The sequence below is a fragment of the Chiloscyllium punctatum genome, chromosome 2 (assembly GCF_047496795.1).
Source record: "Chiloscyllium punctatum isolate Juve2018m chromosome 2, sChiPun1.3, whole genome shotgun sequence".
NCBI classification, from domain to species: Eukaryota; Metazoa; Chordata; class Chondrichthyes; order Orectolobiformes; family Hemiscylliidae; genus Chiloscyllium; species Chiloscyllium punctatum.
In genome coordinates, this window is record NC_092740.1 from 40,790,675 (window position 1) to 40,808,983 (window position 18,309).

General features: G+C 40.4%; 1 protein-coding gene across 1 annotated transcript in view; it reads left to right on the plus strand.

The window, feature by feature from the left end:
* Positions 1-18,309, plus strand: part of tbca (tubulin cofactor a) — a 76,689-nt gene that overhangs the window by 23,445 nt on the left and 34,935 nt on the right. The window contains exon 2 of the mRNA XM_072547484.1: positions 4,420-4,525. Coding sequence (XP_072403585.1) covers positions 4,420-4,525 — 106 coding nt within the window. The remainder of the gene's footprint in view (positions 1-4,419; positions 4,526-18,309) is intronic.

Here is an 18,309-nt window from a genome sequence, read left to right on the forward strand (position 1 = left end):
GTTCCACAGCCTTTGCAGTTTCCAGTGCCTCCAGTGTTTCTCTATCACACACAGTGAATCGAATTGACTGAAGACTGAAAATTGTGGATCTCTGGAAGAGGCCGAAGTAGGTCATTTTGTCAACATTTCTGGCAGAAGATTGTTGTGAATGCTTTAGTCTTGTCATTTACACGGATGTGATGGGCTCCCTACTGTTGAGGATGGATATTTGTGGAGCTGCCACCTCCGGTAAGTCACCTTGTTTTCCCCATTAACCATTCATGACTGGATGTAGCAGAATTGCAGAACCGAGGTCTGATCTGTTCATTGTGAAATTGCTTAGTCTGGTCAGTCACTTTCTATTTGTTGTTTGGCACATAAGGAGTCCTGTTTTGCAGCTTCACCATGTTGATGCCTCATTTTTAGGTATGCCAGGTATACTCCTAGCATGCCTTCCTGCAGTCGTTGATGAACAAGCAGTGATCCCCTTTTTTTGGTGGTGGTGGTAGTTGTAGATTGGGGGATGTGTTAGGTAACACCATGATGTATGCTATGAGGTGACCAGATTGTGATGACTCACATCACCTCATGGATTCCCAGTCTTGTTGCTAGGAGTGACTATCTCCCAATAAGAGAGAACCTAGCCAATGGCCCTTGATATTTGGTGATGTTACCATTGGTGTCCAGCGTCACAGGTGCCGGTCTTCAGTCAATTCAATTCAATTCCCTCCACATGCAGTTCAAGTCTATGTGCACCAGCAACATTCCAGTAGTAGTATTGAAGAATTTTGCTCCAGATCTTGCTGCGCCCCTAGCCAAGCTGTTCAAGTACAGTTACAGCACCAGCAGCTGCCTGACAATGTGAAAAATTGTCTAAGTATGCTCTCTACACAAAAAGGAGGACACATCCGAACCAGCTAATTCACGCTCCATCAGTCTACTCTTGATCATCAATAAAATGAAGGAAGGTGTCATCAACACTGCAATCAAGCATCATGTGCTCAGCAATAACCTATTTATTGAGGCCCAGTTTGGGTCCTACCAGGGCCATTTAGCTCCTAACCTCATTACAGTCTTTAATTCAAACATTGTCAAAAGATATAGATTCCAGAGGTGAAGTAAGAATGACAGCCTTTGACATCAAATCTACATTTGACCAAGTCTGGCATTGAAGAGCCCAGCAAAACTGGAATTGGAGTCCCATCTAGCACGTAGGAAAATGGCTGTGGTTGTTGAAAGTCAGTCATCTCTGCTCCAGGACATCTCCGCTAGAGTTCTTCAAAGTTGTGTCTGAGGCCCAACCATCTTCAGCTGCTTCAAAGTCTATCCCTCTATCATTAGGTCAAAAGTGGGAATGTTTGCTGATGATTGCACGATGTTCAGCACTAGTCACAACTCCTCAGACACAGAAGCAGATGTTGTTCAAATGTAACAAGATCTGAACAAAATATTCAGTTTGGGGCTGACAGGTAGCAAGTAACATCCATGCCAAGCAGTGACTATTCCAGTAAGACATAATCTAGCCAATGGTCCTTGACATTCAATGGCATTACCGTCACTGATTTTCCCCACTATCAACATCATAGAGGTTACCATTGACCAGAAACTCAACTGGACTCAGCATTTTAATACTGTGGCTGCAAGAGCTGATCAGAGGCTAGGAATCCTGCAGCAATTAACTCAATCCTTGAACAGCCCCCTCCACCAAAAAAAAAGCCTGTCAACCATCTACAAGGCCCATAGTCAAGAATGTGATGGAATATCTCCCACTTGCCTGGATGAGCACCAACAACACTCTAGGCCTGACACCATCCAGGACAAAGCCAGTTTTATTTGTACCACATGCACAGCATGCACTCCCTCCCCCACAGTAGCAAGTGTGTACCATCTACAAAATACATTGCAGCAAGTTGCCAATGTTTCTTAGACAGTACCTTCCAAACCCTTCCTTGTCGAAGGACAAGGGTAGCTGGTAAATGGGAACACCACCACCTTCAAGTTGCCAACAAAGCCACTCACCATCCTGACTTGGAGATGTATTGATATTCCTTCTCAGAGTCTTGGAATTCCCTCCCTTATGCCATGTGTGTCAAAATAAAGCTCAATGGTTGCTGCAGTTCATGAAATCAGCTCATCATCACCTTCTTAAGGGTAACATGGACAGGCAATAATTGTAGGCCAGCCAGTGATGCTATCGACCCACAAGAGGAGAAAAAACATTTTGGCACTTGCACCAAACATTTGTAAGGAAGACTTTGCTGTTAACCAAGCTGAGTTTGTTGACATTGTTTCTGGTCCCTTAGTCAATTCCATGTAGTCTGACTAGTTTTATTTCCTTTTTAAGCAATTGATGCAACTCGGTCACTTGCTGGACCATTTCTGAGAGCAGCTGGGAGCTAACCACTTTGCTGTCCGTGCTTGATCTGGCCCACATGTGACTTAAGATTGATAATGTGATTGCTCTTAACTGCCTTCTGGGCAATGAGGGATGGGCAATAAATGCTGGCCTAGCCAGGGATGACCTCTTGCTGTGAGCAAATGAAGAACATCCATTGCACTGTTATTGGCACTTGTTGCCACCTCAGACAATTGCTGCTGAAACTCTAATTTGAATCTTTGATACCTCCAGGCTTGCTTGTTTGTTTCTAAACTGGCTTCCCATCCTATCTTTTGTGTAAAGTTTAGCTATGCTAGGATCATGTACTAGCTTACTTTATCATACCGTCTTTGCTGACTTGTGGTCCCTCAGTTTAACATGATCTCCTTTTTAATTCACTAAGGCCTGATTTATAATTGAAAATTATATATTGTGAGTACTATCTCATTCCTTCCTCGGGCTTTAGTGATTTCTAACCTTCATTTAAAACTGTTTCTGTCCATGATAGTATATTCTATAGATGCTGAAATTGAATTTGTTGAGCGACAGTTCACTTTCTGAACCATTTATAAAGTCAGAAGCTACTAGGTGCAGATCTACCAGTATGTGTGTGACCTTGTGCAAGATCTGTAGTCCTGGTGCAAAGTAGAATGAAGCACTGATTCATCTTCCCTCCACTGTTTGGTCATTGAAAGTACAGTGCATGGTTTTCCTGCAATTTTGCACATTTGAGTTAGTGCCAGATGCAGCGGATGCTCTTAATAAAATGACAACAGTAATTTAGTTTTGTCATTTGAACTGGCACTAGCTACATGGCTCAAAAATGCAGTATTAAAGCAGTTGAGTGTATGTCGAGTCTAATTCTTTTTTCCATTTTCCAGAGAGCTGCGTTTCCATTAACTTCAGGAAAACGCACTGGCAGATTCATTTAAAATAAGCTCAGCTCCACCCTTCATATAAGTGACTTAGCATACAAAATACAAATTAAGACTATAGAATTGCTTTTCATTAGCTTGTCATTTATTTATTTTATTGCACCCTAAGACAGCATGACTAAACACAAGCATAACTGTAAGACAAGTAATCTCAAAGAAGCTTAAAATTCTTGCTGTAGCATATGCTAACTATTACAAGATGCTTTTGATGGAAGGATATTAAAATTACTGGTAATTGACATAAAATATGACAAAGTGTTTTAAGCTTTCTGAGCAAAGCAACACACATTACAGAGGATCGGCCCCGTAATGTAACTGATTAATGAAGGATTGCTCAGGCACATGCAGCTGATGTTATGAAAAATGAATTCTTTGTTGTCTTGCCGACAACCAGGCAACAGCAGCCGGAAGAAACTATTAATGGGAATCATTATCAATAGCAATATTTTCAAACTCTATTATGGCAATCAGGCAGGAATTTATTCAATAGATTTAGTTCATTTGGTGGTAATTGACAAATAATCAAAATTTATCAATGTACTTGCACACATTTCACTAACAATCAAGCAAAAGTGGTCCATTTACCACCTGACTTGATCCAAATTAGGACTAAATTGATGATCAATTAATCTTAGAAGGGGCAGCGTTGTATTTTGTAGAGGAGCAGCAGCAAAAGTGGCAAACAAATGGAGTAAAGACAGGAGATTAGTGGAATGAACAGAAAGGAGCTCAACGCGCCACGGATCGCAGCTAATGAGCATGCAGTTAGATTACAAATGGTTGGATTTATGGTGTCTGCCATTTTTATGCAATTTAAGGAAAAGGTGGGCAAGTTTTTCCATGTTAGTCATAAAGGAAACAAAAGTGCATTCAGTAATTCTGCTTTTGGTGCCAATATGTCAGTTTGTCCTTTGAATATTAAAACTTTTTTAAAAAAAAAAGAAAGTTTAACCCTAGGAAAGATATTATTTATGATGTATGATTTAGTTGTACAGGAGAAATCATGACTCAAGTAATGAATTGATACTCTGGAAGTGTCTTTAATACGATATTGATGTAATAAACGTATCCCTAAAGCTTTTAATTATATACATCTGACTTGACTGTCATTGTAATTATTTTACACAGGCTAGCAAAGGAAAAGCTCATGTATGAAAAAGAAGTAAAACAACAGGAAGAAAAGGTTGAGAAAATGAAAGTCGATGGGAATGATCAATATATGGTTAAAAAGCAGGTGAGTTGCTTTTCGGTTTTAAGTTGTACTTGGAATAACTTATTGAGCATAACAGCTCCAAGATACTATGCCCTTACTAGTGTTTATCCCAAATGAAACAAATCATTAAAATATCAGCTCCTTTTTGGAAATTGTAGTAACTTAACTGATTAGTAATCCAGATGTCTACACTCGTGATCTGGGGACCGAAAATTAAATCCACCCCCCTGAAGATTTTAATTGTTTAGTTAATTATAGTAATTATTTATAATCAATTAATGTGGCATTAAAAGTCTAACTGACATCAACTTAGGCACTGGAAAGAACAATGGTTTACCCTATTGACCCTATAAAGTCATTCACGCTAGCCTCAGTGAGCCTGTGCTGAAATTGAGAGGGGTGTCCCATAGACTAGTTGAGCAACATTCTGGCATATTTATGCCTATTGTCTATAAGGTATTACTGCTATCATCATCCCTGAGAATGTCCTGTTTGACGAAAAATACAAATCTGCCAGAGATGGCATACAGTCAGGAGAAAGTTACCTTCCCAGTTCACACCAATGACTCTGGATCTCAAGAAGTATTGTGGCATCAGGGCAACATGGGAAGGCAACTTCCTGACTGCCACCTAATATTCTGTTTCAGCTGATGCAATTTACCCTCCATTGGAAGAAGCGCTAAAGCAAGAGCACCACATGTACCTTGGGTTATGGTTTTTTAGTGTCCATGAAAAAGAGTGACTTGACATTGAAATTTGTGTATGTTGTTGCTGAATTGTGGGTATACAGAATGACTTATTGCAATGACATTAGCTACCAAAAATGTCATTTGCATTGTCACTGCATTGTAGCAGTGTAAAACAACTTGCTTAACTTGCTCAAGTTTATGAGAAACTTTTTTAAGTAACTTGAGGTAAGCCAGGTACTCTTCAAATCCATAACAGGCAATTTTTCTTTTATTGACCTGTTTTGAGTTTGTCGATACTGTCTGCTTTTGATTCTATGACTGGGGCATACTTGCTGGAGTGTGATGATAATTACACTAACAACCAGCTTTAGATGGTCATTCAAGCTTATTTACACTTGTTGGGTGCAGCATAAATTTATGTTGAGGCACCTGTTCTGTGCAAACAAAAAGGATATGTTCATTTCTCATGCCGCATTTTGAGCTACCCATGTGCTTGGGGAAACTTAGTTCCCTTTGTTTTTTTCAGTGACAATGCCTCTGCCTATCAGAGTTATAGTGTCATAGTGTTGTACAACAGAGAAATAGACCCTTTGATCTAACTCATCCATGTTGACCAGATATCCAAAGTTAATCTAGTTCCACTTGTCAACATTTGGCCCTTGGCCCATGTCCCTCTAACCCCTTTCTATTCATGTACCCATCCAGATGCTTTTTAAATGTTGTTATAATTGTACCAGTCTCCACCACTTCCTCTGGCAGCTCATTCTATACATGCACCACCCTCTGCATGAGGAAGTTGCCCTTTAGGTCCCTTTTTTATTTGTTTCCCCTCTCACCGTTAACCTGAGTTTTCGACTCTCCTATCCTGGGAAAAGTTCACCCTATCTATGCCCCTCATGATTTTACAAACACAGATTAGATTAGATTCCCTACAGTGTGGAAACAGGCCCTTCGGCCCAACAAGTCCACACCGACCCTCCGACGTCTATAAGATCACCCCTCAACCGTGACGCTCCAGGGAAAATAGCCTCTCCCTGTAGCTCAAACCCTGTAACCCTAGCAACATCCTTTTAAGTCTTTTCTGAACTCTTCCAAATTTAACAACATCTTCAACACCATTTTCTCCTGTTGTATAAATTGTGATTTGCTGAGACCTCTCTACTGTCCTTTTTAAACATTGCAAATACCAATGTGACTATTACCAAGGTCAATATTTATTGTCCATCTTTTAAAGGGTAACTCATGGTGTAGTAGTAATATCAATGAATTACTAATCCAGAGGCCCAGGCTAATGTTTAAGAGGCATAGATTCAAATTCCACACTGGTAGTTGGTGGAATTTACATTCAGTTAACAAAATCTGGAATTATAAAACAAGTTTCTGTAATGTTAACCATGAAGTGATCATCCATTATCATAAAAAAAGCACCCTACTCAGTTCATATCCTTCAGGGAAGGAAGTTTGTTACTGTTGCCTAGTTTGGGCTAGATGTGAATTCTGATATGCAGCAATGTGGCTAATTCGTAACTGATCTCTGAGATGGCTAAACAAGTCACTCATTCAAGAGCTATTAGGCCTTGCCAGCCACCCCTTACATTCCATAATTGAATATTTCATTTTTAAACTCGTATCAGTTCTTGCGGATTGGAGGGTGGCTAATGTTATACCACCTTTTTAAGAAAGGTGGGAGAGAGAAAGCAGGAAATTTATAGACCAGTTAGTCTGACTCGGTGGTGGGAAAGATGCTGGAGTCTATTATAAAGAATGAAATTACGACACATCTCGATAGTAGTAACAGGATAGGTCAGAGTCAGCATGGATTTATGAAGGGGAAATCATGCTTGACTAATCTTCTGGAAAATGTTTTGAGGATGTAACTCTGAAGATGGATGAGGGAGATCCAGTAAATGTAGTGTACCTGGACTTTCAGAAAACTTTTGATAAAATCCCACATAGGAGGTTAGTGAGCAAAATTAGGGCGCATGGTATTGGGGGCAAAGTACTAACTTGGATTGAAAGTTGGTTGGCTGATAGGAAACAAAGGATAGTGATAAACTGCTCCATTTCAGAATGGCAGGCAGTGACCAGTGGGGTACGGCAGGGATCAGTGCTGGGACCGCAGCTTTTTACAATATATGTTAATGATATAGAAGATGATATTAGTAATAACATTAGCAAATATGCTGATAGTACTAAGCTGGGTGGCAGGGTGAAATGTGATGAGGATGTTAGGAGATTACAGGGTGACCTGGAGAGGTTAGGTGAGTGGTCAGATGCATGGCAGATGCAGTTTAATGTGGATAAATGTATGGTTATCCACTTTGGCAAGAACAGGAAGGCAGATTACTACCCAAATGGAATCAATTTAGGTAAAGGGACGGTATAAAGCGATCTGGGTGTTCTTGTACACCAGTCAATGAAGGTAAGCATGCAGGTACAGCAGGTAGTGAAGAAGGCTAATAGCATGCTGGCCTTCATAACCAGAGGGATTGAGTATAGAAGCAAAGCGGTTCTTCTGCAGCTGTACAGGGCCCTGGTGAGACCACACCTGGAATATTGTGTGCAGTTCTTGTCTCCAAATTTGAGGAAAGACATTCTGGCTATTGAGGGAGTGTAGCGTAGGTTCACGAGGTCAATTCCTGGAATGATGGGCCTACCTTACACTGAAAGACTGGAGCGACTGGGCTTGTGTACCTTTTGAGTTTAGAAGACTGAAGGGATCTGATTGAGACATATAAGATTATTAAAGGATTGGACACTCTGGAGGCAGGAAACATGTTTCTGCTGATGGGTGAGTGCCGAACCAGAGGGACAGGGAAACTTCTTCACCCAGAGAGTGGTGGGTGTGTGGAATGCTCTACCCCAGAAGGCAGTGGGGGCCCAGTCTCTGGATTCATTTAAGAAAGAGTTGGATAGAGCTCTCAAGGATAGTGGAATCAAGGGTTATGGAGATAAGGCAGGAACAGGATACTGATTAAGGATGATCAGCCATGATCATATTGAATGGTGGTGCAGGCTCGAAGGGCAGAATGGCCTACTCCTGCACCTATTGTCTATTAAAAATTCCCCTGAAAGAGTGTTGAGCTTCATTTTTGAACCACTGCAGATATGGTGTGACATTCATACAGTCATAGTATCCCTACAGTGCAGAAGCAGGCCATTTGGTCTATCGACTCTGTACTGACCCTCCAAAGAGCATTTCTTCCAGATTCTGCGCCCCCACCATTCCAGAACAATAGTCATCCAGGCAAGTTGAGAATATATACATTATATGCCTAAGTTTTACTTTTGTAGGTAGTGGACAGGTTTTAAGGAGTCAGCTGATCTATTTGCCACAGAATTACTCTGCTGTTGTAGGCACAGTATTTATATAGCAGGTCCAGTTAGTTTCTTATTAGTGGTAACTCCCAAGATGTTTTTGAATGGGTTTTCAGAAATACATATATCATTGAGTGTCGAGGGAAGAAGATTACGTCTGTCATTCGTAGCGTGATTGTTTGCCTTCACTGTGTGGCATGAATATTTCTTGCCATTTGAGCCCAAGCCTGAATCTTCTCTGGGTCCTGCTACATATGGATACAGACTGTTTTGATATCTGAGGAGCTATGAATAACACTGAATGCTATTCAATTGTCAGCATATATTCCCAATTTTGACCGTATGCTGGTGAGAATGTCATTAATGAAAAAAACTGAAAATAATTGTGTTTAGGATACTACCTTAAGGACACTCCTACAATAATAGTCATGGAGCTGTGATGATTAGCCATCAATACCACAATCACTTTTCTTGCACTAGGTGTAACTCCTGACTCCTATTGACCAGTGTTTCTGGAATTCCTTGATAGTAAACTCATTTAAATATTATCTTGATGTCAAGAGCAATCATTCTTGCCTCGCCTCTGAAAGTAACCACTTTTGTACATGTTTGGGACAAGTCTGTAATGAGATCAGAACTGACTCTGGCAGAAGCCAAAATAAGTATCTGTGTGGATGTTTGTCTAAGTACTGCTTGTTGACAACACTTTGCTTTGGACTTTTTGAGGTGGTAATCGGCCAGGTTAATTTCTTTTACTTTTTATGGACACTTTCCTACACTGTTGGGTTGCTAGACTGGAACAGCGTGACTAGGGGCTAGCGGAGCAAAGGCAGGTATTTGATACTGCAGCCAGAATGTCACGAGGACAGAAGCTTTGCTGTGTTCTGTGCCTTCAGCATTTTTTTGGTATCATGCAAGTTATCTGAAGACTGGTATCTGCAGTGATGAGTACTCTAGCAAGAGACTGAGATGGGTCATCCCTCTGCGTCTAGTCTCTCCCACAAGTGAAAACAACCACTCTGCATCTAACAACCTTACATGTTTCAGTAAAGTCGCTTTTTTGCCATAAGCTCTAATGAATGTAGAACCAACGTGCTCAAACACTCTCCTCGACAAAAATCCTTCCATGACTTGAGTCAACTCAGTGAGCCTTCTCTGGAATGTCTCCAATGCCAGTATATTATTCCTTGGATAAGGGAACCAAAACTGTTCATAATATTGTAGGTATGGTCTGATTAATGCCTGACATACATTTAACAAGATCTTCCTCTTTTTATCATTCATTCTCTTTTGAAATAAAGGCCGACATTTCATTTGCTGCTAGTCACTGAAGTTGTGTGCTAGCCTTTTATAGATGATTTTAGATGTTACCTAATCCTAGCTGCTCTTTTTGATTATTCCTTCCTTCATTCATTACTCTGCTTATCCTTACTTTTGACTCCATGTTCTCTTAACATTCTCAATGAGCAGCTATTGCCTCATTGCTTAAGTGCTCCCTTACTCTGCATCTGATAACCTTTATCTGTATCAGGATCTGACTTAAGTGGAATTGTTTCACCATGTCAGATTTTCCTGAAGTTTTCTTTACCCCCCCCCCCCCCCCACCGCCCTGCCCCGTCCCGCCCCAGCTTTGTATTGGGGGAATAGGCAGAAATTACAGTGAAAGCAGATTTTAAAGCACTGCAATGGACGGAGGCCTCTGTGCACAGTTGTTGCTGCTAACATCATTTTGGACCAGCCTAAGAATGCCTCTTCATTCCCCGACTTACTCTGTTCCATAAGCATGCTCAGATCTGAGAACAATGTCTGGTTTCCAAACACCTTGCTTTTGGTTATGTATTGAAGTTTCAAGTGGGCTTCTCTAGGTCATTCTACTTGATCTCAAAATTTAGAAATCTCTTGGACTTACCTCCCTTGTATAGTCTAACTTTTTTTAATTTCCAAGTCAGGTGATCCATTATCAGTATATTGTGATAATCTTGTTGCTTTAAATCTGGATGATTCCTATCTTGATGTTTTACCTTGATATAAAAGGCTATTAATCAGAAATAGATTTCTTTGGTATAAAACAGAAAATGCGAGAGAATCTCTGGAGATCCAGCAGCATCTATGAAGACTGAAACAGTTAATGTTTCTTCAGAACAGATTTCTTTTATGTTCTTGTGTGAATGTTAATACCTTTGGATCAGGGGGTCTTGAGTTAGGAGAATTATGACTAGGTGGATTTATTGGTTTTGCTTCATTTTACCCTTCCTTAATCTTAAATCCTATATTTATACAGGCACGGTAATATGGAGTTTGTGCAATTGAATCTAATTATGTCTTTGACCATTTCAAGAAATTTTGTTGCAGATCCATCATAGAAGCAAATAACAAAATCCTTTGAAATCAATGAAAAATTGCTTTTACCAAATGAGTTTGAGGTAGATTAGTAGTGAAGATAGACTTTGGTTATTGACCTTGGCAGCTAAATGTCTGTAATCTGTCTTCATTATGTCTGTTTGCATAGTGTCATTGGATTCTTAGAAAATTTCTAGTTGGTTGTAGAAGTACTCACTGTATACTTTGCATTTTATAAAATACAATTGGAACCCAGTGTATCATTCTTAAAAGAGATTGATTTGGTTTAATGTGTGATGTAGTATAATTTATTGTTTTAAAAACTGGAACTGGACTGGTCCATTACTCAGTTGCATCAGGTTTGTTTAAAATACAGATGTCTTAGTAAAATATCCAAATTATATTTTGGCACTGTTGTATGTGCAAATATAACAGAAATCACTTTATTTTCCATTACTTTCTTTGTTTGCATTTATTTTGTTTATTCATGTAACCTCAGTTTCTGAGTCTTGTGCTTGTTCCTTGCTGGAAAGCAGACAATCAACCTGCTTCATAATCAGACCCATGTTTCAGCTTTGAGGAAAGCCCAAGTATTGGTAAGAGTTGTGATATTGTGATGGTAAAAGAGAAATGAAGCAAGGATAGTGGTGAAGGTACTTATGGTAATTTAAACAAATAATTAAACTTTATGACAGGATGTAGTCATGTATCTTTTTTCTGTTCACTTAGCTTTCTTTCTTTATATCCAGTTCCTTTTCACTTTACTTATGCCCTTCTCTCTACATCGTATGCACCATTAACAGTTGACAATAAATTCACAACGCAAAAATCAAATAGCACAGGTGTTGGAAATCTGAACAAAAACAGAAAATATTGAAAAAATTCAGGCTTGACAGCATCTTTGAAAAATGAAATGAAGTAAACTTTGTAGGTGATGACCTTTTGTCAAGGCATGGAGAATTTAGGAAACGACATGTAAATTGTTGGTTGTCTATTTAAAATTCCAATCTGTGGCCAAAAGGAAATGTGAAGCTAAGAGTATAACTTCAGTTTTTCATACTTAAAGTGAGAATGAGCAATGTTACTGTTGGCTTCTCTGCCAAAACAAAAGTCAGTGAAGAATTTCTGTGCTGCTTTTCAATGTCCCTCCAAAACAGTATAGCTAGGGATGCTTTTCTCATCGATCTTGTCCCGTTGCTGTTGTGCCCTACGTTAATGTTCTGATGTACTGTGCCATTCTATCGTTCGCTGAAGTGATGTTAAATAAGGGATAAATTATGTTGATTTCAAGCTTTTTTTTCCACATTGTATGAAATCTAGAGTGTAACTTAATATTTGTTCTCTCTTCTGACAGGAATTTGAGCATTCGTGTACATAATTTTGACTCGTTTTTAATGGATCACTATGTTGCTTGAATAGTTGGAAGATGAATTACAAGTAAATTGGATTTTGTCAGTGGAAATAATTTAGTGTGTCGTCAGTTTTTTTTCTAATCTGTTGCTTATGATGTGGAAAAGGCAGACTTTCTAATTCGTTTACTGTGAACCCTTCTTGGTGTCAGTAAGCTTTAGTCTGGTAACTTTTTTTTTGTGTTAATTCAGTGATTCATATTAGTTACTCAGGCGAGTGATCCCCTTGGATTGACGATTCTCCTTTCTAGTTACCATTAAGTTTTTAGTCAGAAAATAAATGGAAAATTGTTTAGTGAAATAAAATACAGGTATCTTAGATGTCATTGCTTTTCCTGCCAGTCTTTGACTGTTATGCCTGTCCTTTTCAAGATGGAGTAAAACAGCAGAAAACTTTGATTCATTGTTGATATCCATTTCCATACTCAATATTTAACTTAGTCATAGAGATGTACAGCATGGAAACAGACCCTTCAGTCCAACTCGTCCATGCTGACCAGGTATCCCAACTTAATCTGGTCCTATTTGCCGGCACTTGGCCCACATACCTCTAAAGCTTTCCTATTCATATACCCATCCAGATGTCTTTTAAATGTTGTAATTGTACCACCCTCCACCACTTCCTCTGGCAGCTCATTCCATACACGCAGCGCCCTCTGTGTGTGAAAACATTGCTTCTTAGTTCCCTTTTTATATTTTTCCTCTCACCCTAAACCTATGCTATCTGGTTCTGGACTGCGCCACCCCAGGGAAAATACATTGTCTATTTATCCTATCCATGCCCCTCATGATTTTATAAACCTCTATAAGGTCACCTCTTAGCCTCGGATGCTCCAGGGAAAATAGCCCCAGACTATTCAGCCTCTCTCCTTAGCTCAAATCTTCCAACCCTGGCAACATCTTTCTAAATCATTTGTCAACCCTTTGAAGGTTCACAATATCCTTCCGATAGGAAGGAGATGAGAATTGCATGCAATATTCCAAAAGTGGCCAAACGAATGTCCTGTACAGCCACAACATGACCTCCCAACTCCTAAACTCTATACTCTGACCAACAAAGGAAAGCATACCAAATGCGGTTTCACTATCCTACCGACTTGCGACTCCACTTTCAAGGAGCTATGAGCATGCACTCCAAGGTCTCTTTGTTCAGCAACGCTCCCATGGACCTTACCATCAAGTATACAAGTCCTGCTAAGATTTGCTTTTCTGAAATGCAGCAGCTCGCATTTAGCTAAATTAAGGTCCATCTGCCACTCCTCAGCCCATTAGCCCATCTGATCAAGTTTGTACTCTGAGGTTACTGCTCCTCGGTTGCTGCCTGAACTGTAGTGCTTTTCCAGCACTACTCTAATCTAAACTCTGGTTTCCAGCATCTGCAGTCATTGTTTTTACCTTCTTTACTGTTCATTACACCTCCAATTTTGGCGTCATCTGCAAATTTTCTAAATATACCTCCTATGTTCACATCCAAATCATTTTATGCAAATGATGAAAAGTAATGAACCTAGCACCAGTCCTTGAGGCACTCCACTGGTCACAGGCCTCCTGTCTGAAAAACAGCCCTCCACTACCACCCTCCATCTTCTACCTTTTGAGCCAGTTCTGTATCCTAATGGCTAGTTCTCCCTGTTCCATGAGATCTAGCCTTGCTAACGGGTCTCCCATGGGGAACCCTTGTCAAAAGCCTTACTGAAGTCCATGCACACCACCTCCACTGCTCTGCCCTCATCAATCCTCTTTGTTACTTCTCCAAAAAACTCTGTCAAGTTCATGAGACATGATTTTCCACACACAAAGCCATGCCTAATTAGTCCTTGCCTTTCCAAATACATGTAAATCCTGTCCCTCTGGATTCCCTCCAACAACTTGGCCACCACTGACGTAAGGGTCACTGGTCTGTAGTCCCCTGGCTTGTCCTTATCACCTTTCTTAAATAGTAAACCACGTTAGCCAACCTCCAGTCTTCCGGCACCTCACCTGTGACTATCAATGATACAAATTTCTCAGCAAGGGGCCCAGCAATCTTTTCCTTAGTTTCCCACAGAGTTCTAGGGTACACCTGAGCAGGTCCTGGGGAATTATCCACTTTTATGCGTTTTAAGACATCCAGCACTTCCTCCTCTTTAATATGGACATTTTTCAAGATATCACCATCAATTTCCCTACAGTCTATATCTTCCTTGTCATTTTCCAGAGTGAACACTGATGCAAAATACTCATTTATTATATCCTGTGACTCCACACACAGGCTGCCTTGCTGATCTTTGAGGTCTTCTTCGAATGAAACTGTTCCATTCTATACTCGAAGGCAGATCCTTTGTTCAGCATCTGCTGGTGCTTCAGCCTGAGCAGTTCTTCCATATGATAGCTTACTATTTTTAAAACAATTTTTGGGACGTGGATGTTGCTGGCTGACCAGCGTTTATTGCCTGACCCTGTTGCCCTTGACGATGTTGGTGAGCTGCCTCATTTAACCACTGCAGTCCACACGATGTCGGTTGATTCATATATTGCCCTTAAGGATGGAATTCCAGGATTTTGACCCAGTAACAGTGAAGGATCATTAGTGGCTTGGAGGGGAACTTGCAGACGGTGGTGCTTCCATTTACCTGTTATCTTTGTTTCTAGATGGCAGTGGTCTTGGGTTTGAGAGGTGCTGTCTAAGGATCTTTGGTGAATTTCTAGACTGCCTCTTGTAGGTAGTACATGCTACCCACTATGAAGTGTCAGCGGTAGATGTTATATGGTACTAATCAAGCGGGCTGCTTTGTCCTTGTTGCTCGAGCCTCTTAAGTGTTGTTGGAGCTGCACTAATCCAGGCAGCTAGTGAGTATTCCATCATACTCCTGACTTATGCCTTGTAGATGGTGGACAGGCTTTATGAACTCAGGAGGTAACTTACTTGCCATTAATATGGTGACTCCAGTTGAGTTTCTGATCAGTGGTGACCCTCAGGATGTTGATATTTTGTGCTACCTGAGGGAGTTCCCATAATCATGCCTTACTATTCCACATAGCATTGGAAATATGCAAATACACAATTAAACCACCAAAACGATCAATTTCAAACAAAAACAGAAATACATTGACCAGGATGTGATAGCACTGGAGAGGCTGCAGAGGAGACTGATAAGGATATGATAGTGTGGCAATGGCACTAAGACTCTACCTTTTTAGATAAGGTAAATAGCAATGATCTTTTTCCTAGCATAGGGGAATTCAAAACTAGGGGCATATTTTAAGATGAAAAGAGAAAGTTTTAAAAAGGACATGAGGGACATTTTTATACAGCGAGTGGCTCGTGTGTGGAATGAACTGCCAGAGGAAATGGTAAATGCAATTACATTTACAGCATTTAAAAGACATTTGAACAGGTATGTGAATAGGAGCGGTTTTGAAGAATATGGGCCAAATGTAGGCAAATGAGACCAGTTTAGTTTGGGAACATAGTTGGCATGGACTAGTTGGACTGAAGGTCTGTTTCCGTGCTATTTGCCTCTGACTCTAAACCCAGCAGGTCTGGCAGCACCTGTGGAGAGAAAGCAGAGCCAACGTTTCCGGTCCTTCAGAACACTGATCGGTTTGCTTGACAAATGGAGTAGGGGTAGGAAGAGACAAGTGGTTCTTGTCTGCAGATCTTCTGGATGTCTGGGTGCATTGTCTTACAGGTCCATGTAAAACTGCAACTTAAAAAGCAAACTTCAAGGCTGTTGCTGCATTGTTGTTGTTCCTTAACTCAAAAACTTCTCGTACCAGTCCATCTCGCAACTCTGAAAGGGAACATACACTAGTGAAGCAGAAATGTATGTCACAAAATACCAAGACTTTCAGGATGCAAAGAAAAATAACTCTCCTGGCTCTTTTTAGTATGTCCAACTTCCATTTTTCAGTTTATAGTCCAAAAGGAAAGCTATATAGCCTTCACAATAGGAATGAGAGAATGACGTCTAGTGTAGCCTTTCATCTAGATCCATGCAGATTTCTTTCACAAAAAGCTGAGAAAAGTAATAATTATGGAAAGTAAGGAAGAGCACTTCCATGTAACATATATCCAGTTTTAGATAAAAGACAGGATGCGAATCACCCTAGCAGAAATCAAAAGTTTTAATAGAGCATTTAGAAAGACCTTTTGAAAAGTTGAACATCTTTATTTGATTAGCATTCAGTATGTATTTCTATTTTCATTTAAAATTTTATCAACTAATCTTAATTGCAAGAAAAAAATTCTACCAGCATCATGGTATGTGGAACATTAATGGCAATGTATAAATTAGAGTGCCTATGCCAACCATAAACACTGGATTAAAGGAGATAAGCATTTCTCCATTGATTTTTACGAATGAGAAGCTTCAATTATACGGACAGATTTGAAGAAATTGGGATTGTTTTCCATGGAGAGAAGAAGGCTGAGAGCAGATTTGATAGAGATTTTGTAGTTATGGGGAGCAACGTTCCTGTTTGGAAAAGGAACAAGAGGGCTCAAGGATTCTGAATAATTCAAGATGGAGGACGGCAAAGATTTCTGGCTGTAACAGCTGCTCCTTTTTTTTGAGGTATTTTAGATATTGGAGGTGATTTCCTCGAATTCCAGGAGCAGCAATTACTATTTTATATGCTGGTGCATTGTTTTGGAACTTCAGAGGAAAAAAAAGTCAAACAACAGCACTTTTACAAGGGAGAGGAACAGACAAAGGAAGGACATGGTGAGGTCAGTGCAGGAGAGAGAAAGAAACCCACACTGCTAACTGACACAGCAGTGAACCTGCACAGTTACTGCCTTTGCTGATCGAATTCATGTATCGCTGGACATCGGAGTGTGTCTGGGAAAATTAACAAACAGTGAAATTCACAACTGATCTTGGAGGAACCTGGTTTGGGAGAGGTCACAGCACAGAAACAGATAAGTGAATATTTATGCGTGGCCTTACAGCAAGTCTGCAGTAAGAGTAGAGTGGGTTCTTGATTATATGTTTTATTGAGATATGTCTCTTCATTAAACTTAAAATATAAGCCATAAGTATTGATTTAACCTGGAGCAGTGTTTTGTAGAGGAATAAGAAGAGAGTGTTACTTTCTGGGTTTGTGTATTGGAAAAAAAGCAAAAATGTCCTTTAGTAGAGTGATATGTTCCTCTTGTCAGATGTGGGAGTTTACGGGTTACCAAGGATTATATCTGCAATAAATGCCATTCGTTGCAAATCCTGTCGGATTGAATGGATTGGTTGGAGAGACCGTTAGAGGCAGTGAGGAATTTACAAGAGTAGGGGATGTGATGGATGGTAGTTATAGGAAGGGGGGAAAAGTCGCAGATACAGTCACATAAATGGGTTAACTCCAGGAAAGGTAAGAGAGGTAGGCGGTTAGTGCAGGAGTCTTCTGTGGCTGTCCCCATTTCAAACAAGTATGCTGTTTTGGAAAATGTAGGGGGTGATGGATTCTCAAGGGAACGTAGCACAAACAGCCAAGTTTCTGGTAGTGAAACTGGATCTAATGCAATGAGGGGTACGTTGGGTTCCAAGCGATCGATTGTGTTAGGGGACTCTCTAGTCTGAGGTACAGACAGACATTTCTGTGGCCAGCAGAGAAAAATCAGGATGGTGTGTTGCTTCCCTGGTGCCAGGATCAAAGAAGTCTCGGAGGATGCAGAATTTTCTCACTGGGAAGAGGAGCCAGCAGGAGGTCATTGTACACATTGGAGCCAACAACATATGAAGGGAAAAGGTTGAGATTCTGAAGTGAGTTAGGCAGGAAGTTAAAAAGGAGGTCCTTGAGAGTAGTAATATCTGGATTACTCTCAGTGCTACAAGCTACTGAGGACAGGAATAGGAGGATAGAGCAGGTGAATGCATGGCTGAGGAACTGGTGTACGGGAGAAGGATTCACATTTTTGGATCATTGAAAGCTGTTTTGGAGTAGAAGTGACCTGAACAAAAAGGACTGATTGCACCTAACTTGGAAGGGGACTAATATACTGGCAGAGAGATTTGATAGAGCTGCTCAGGAGGATTTGAAGTAGTAAGGTGGAGGTGGAGGTGGGGGGGGGGAG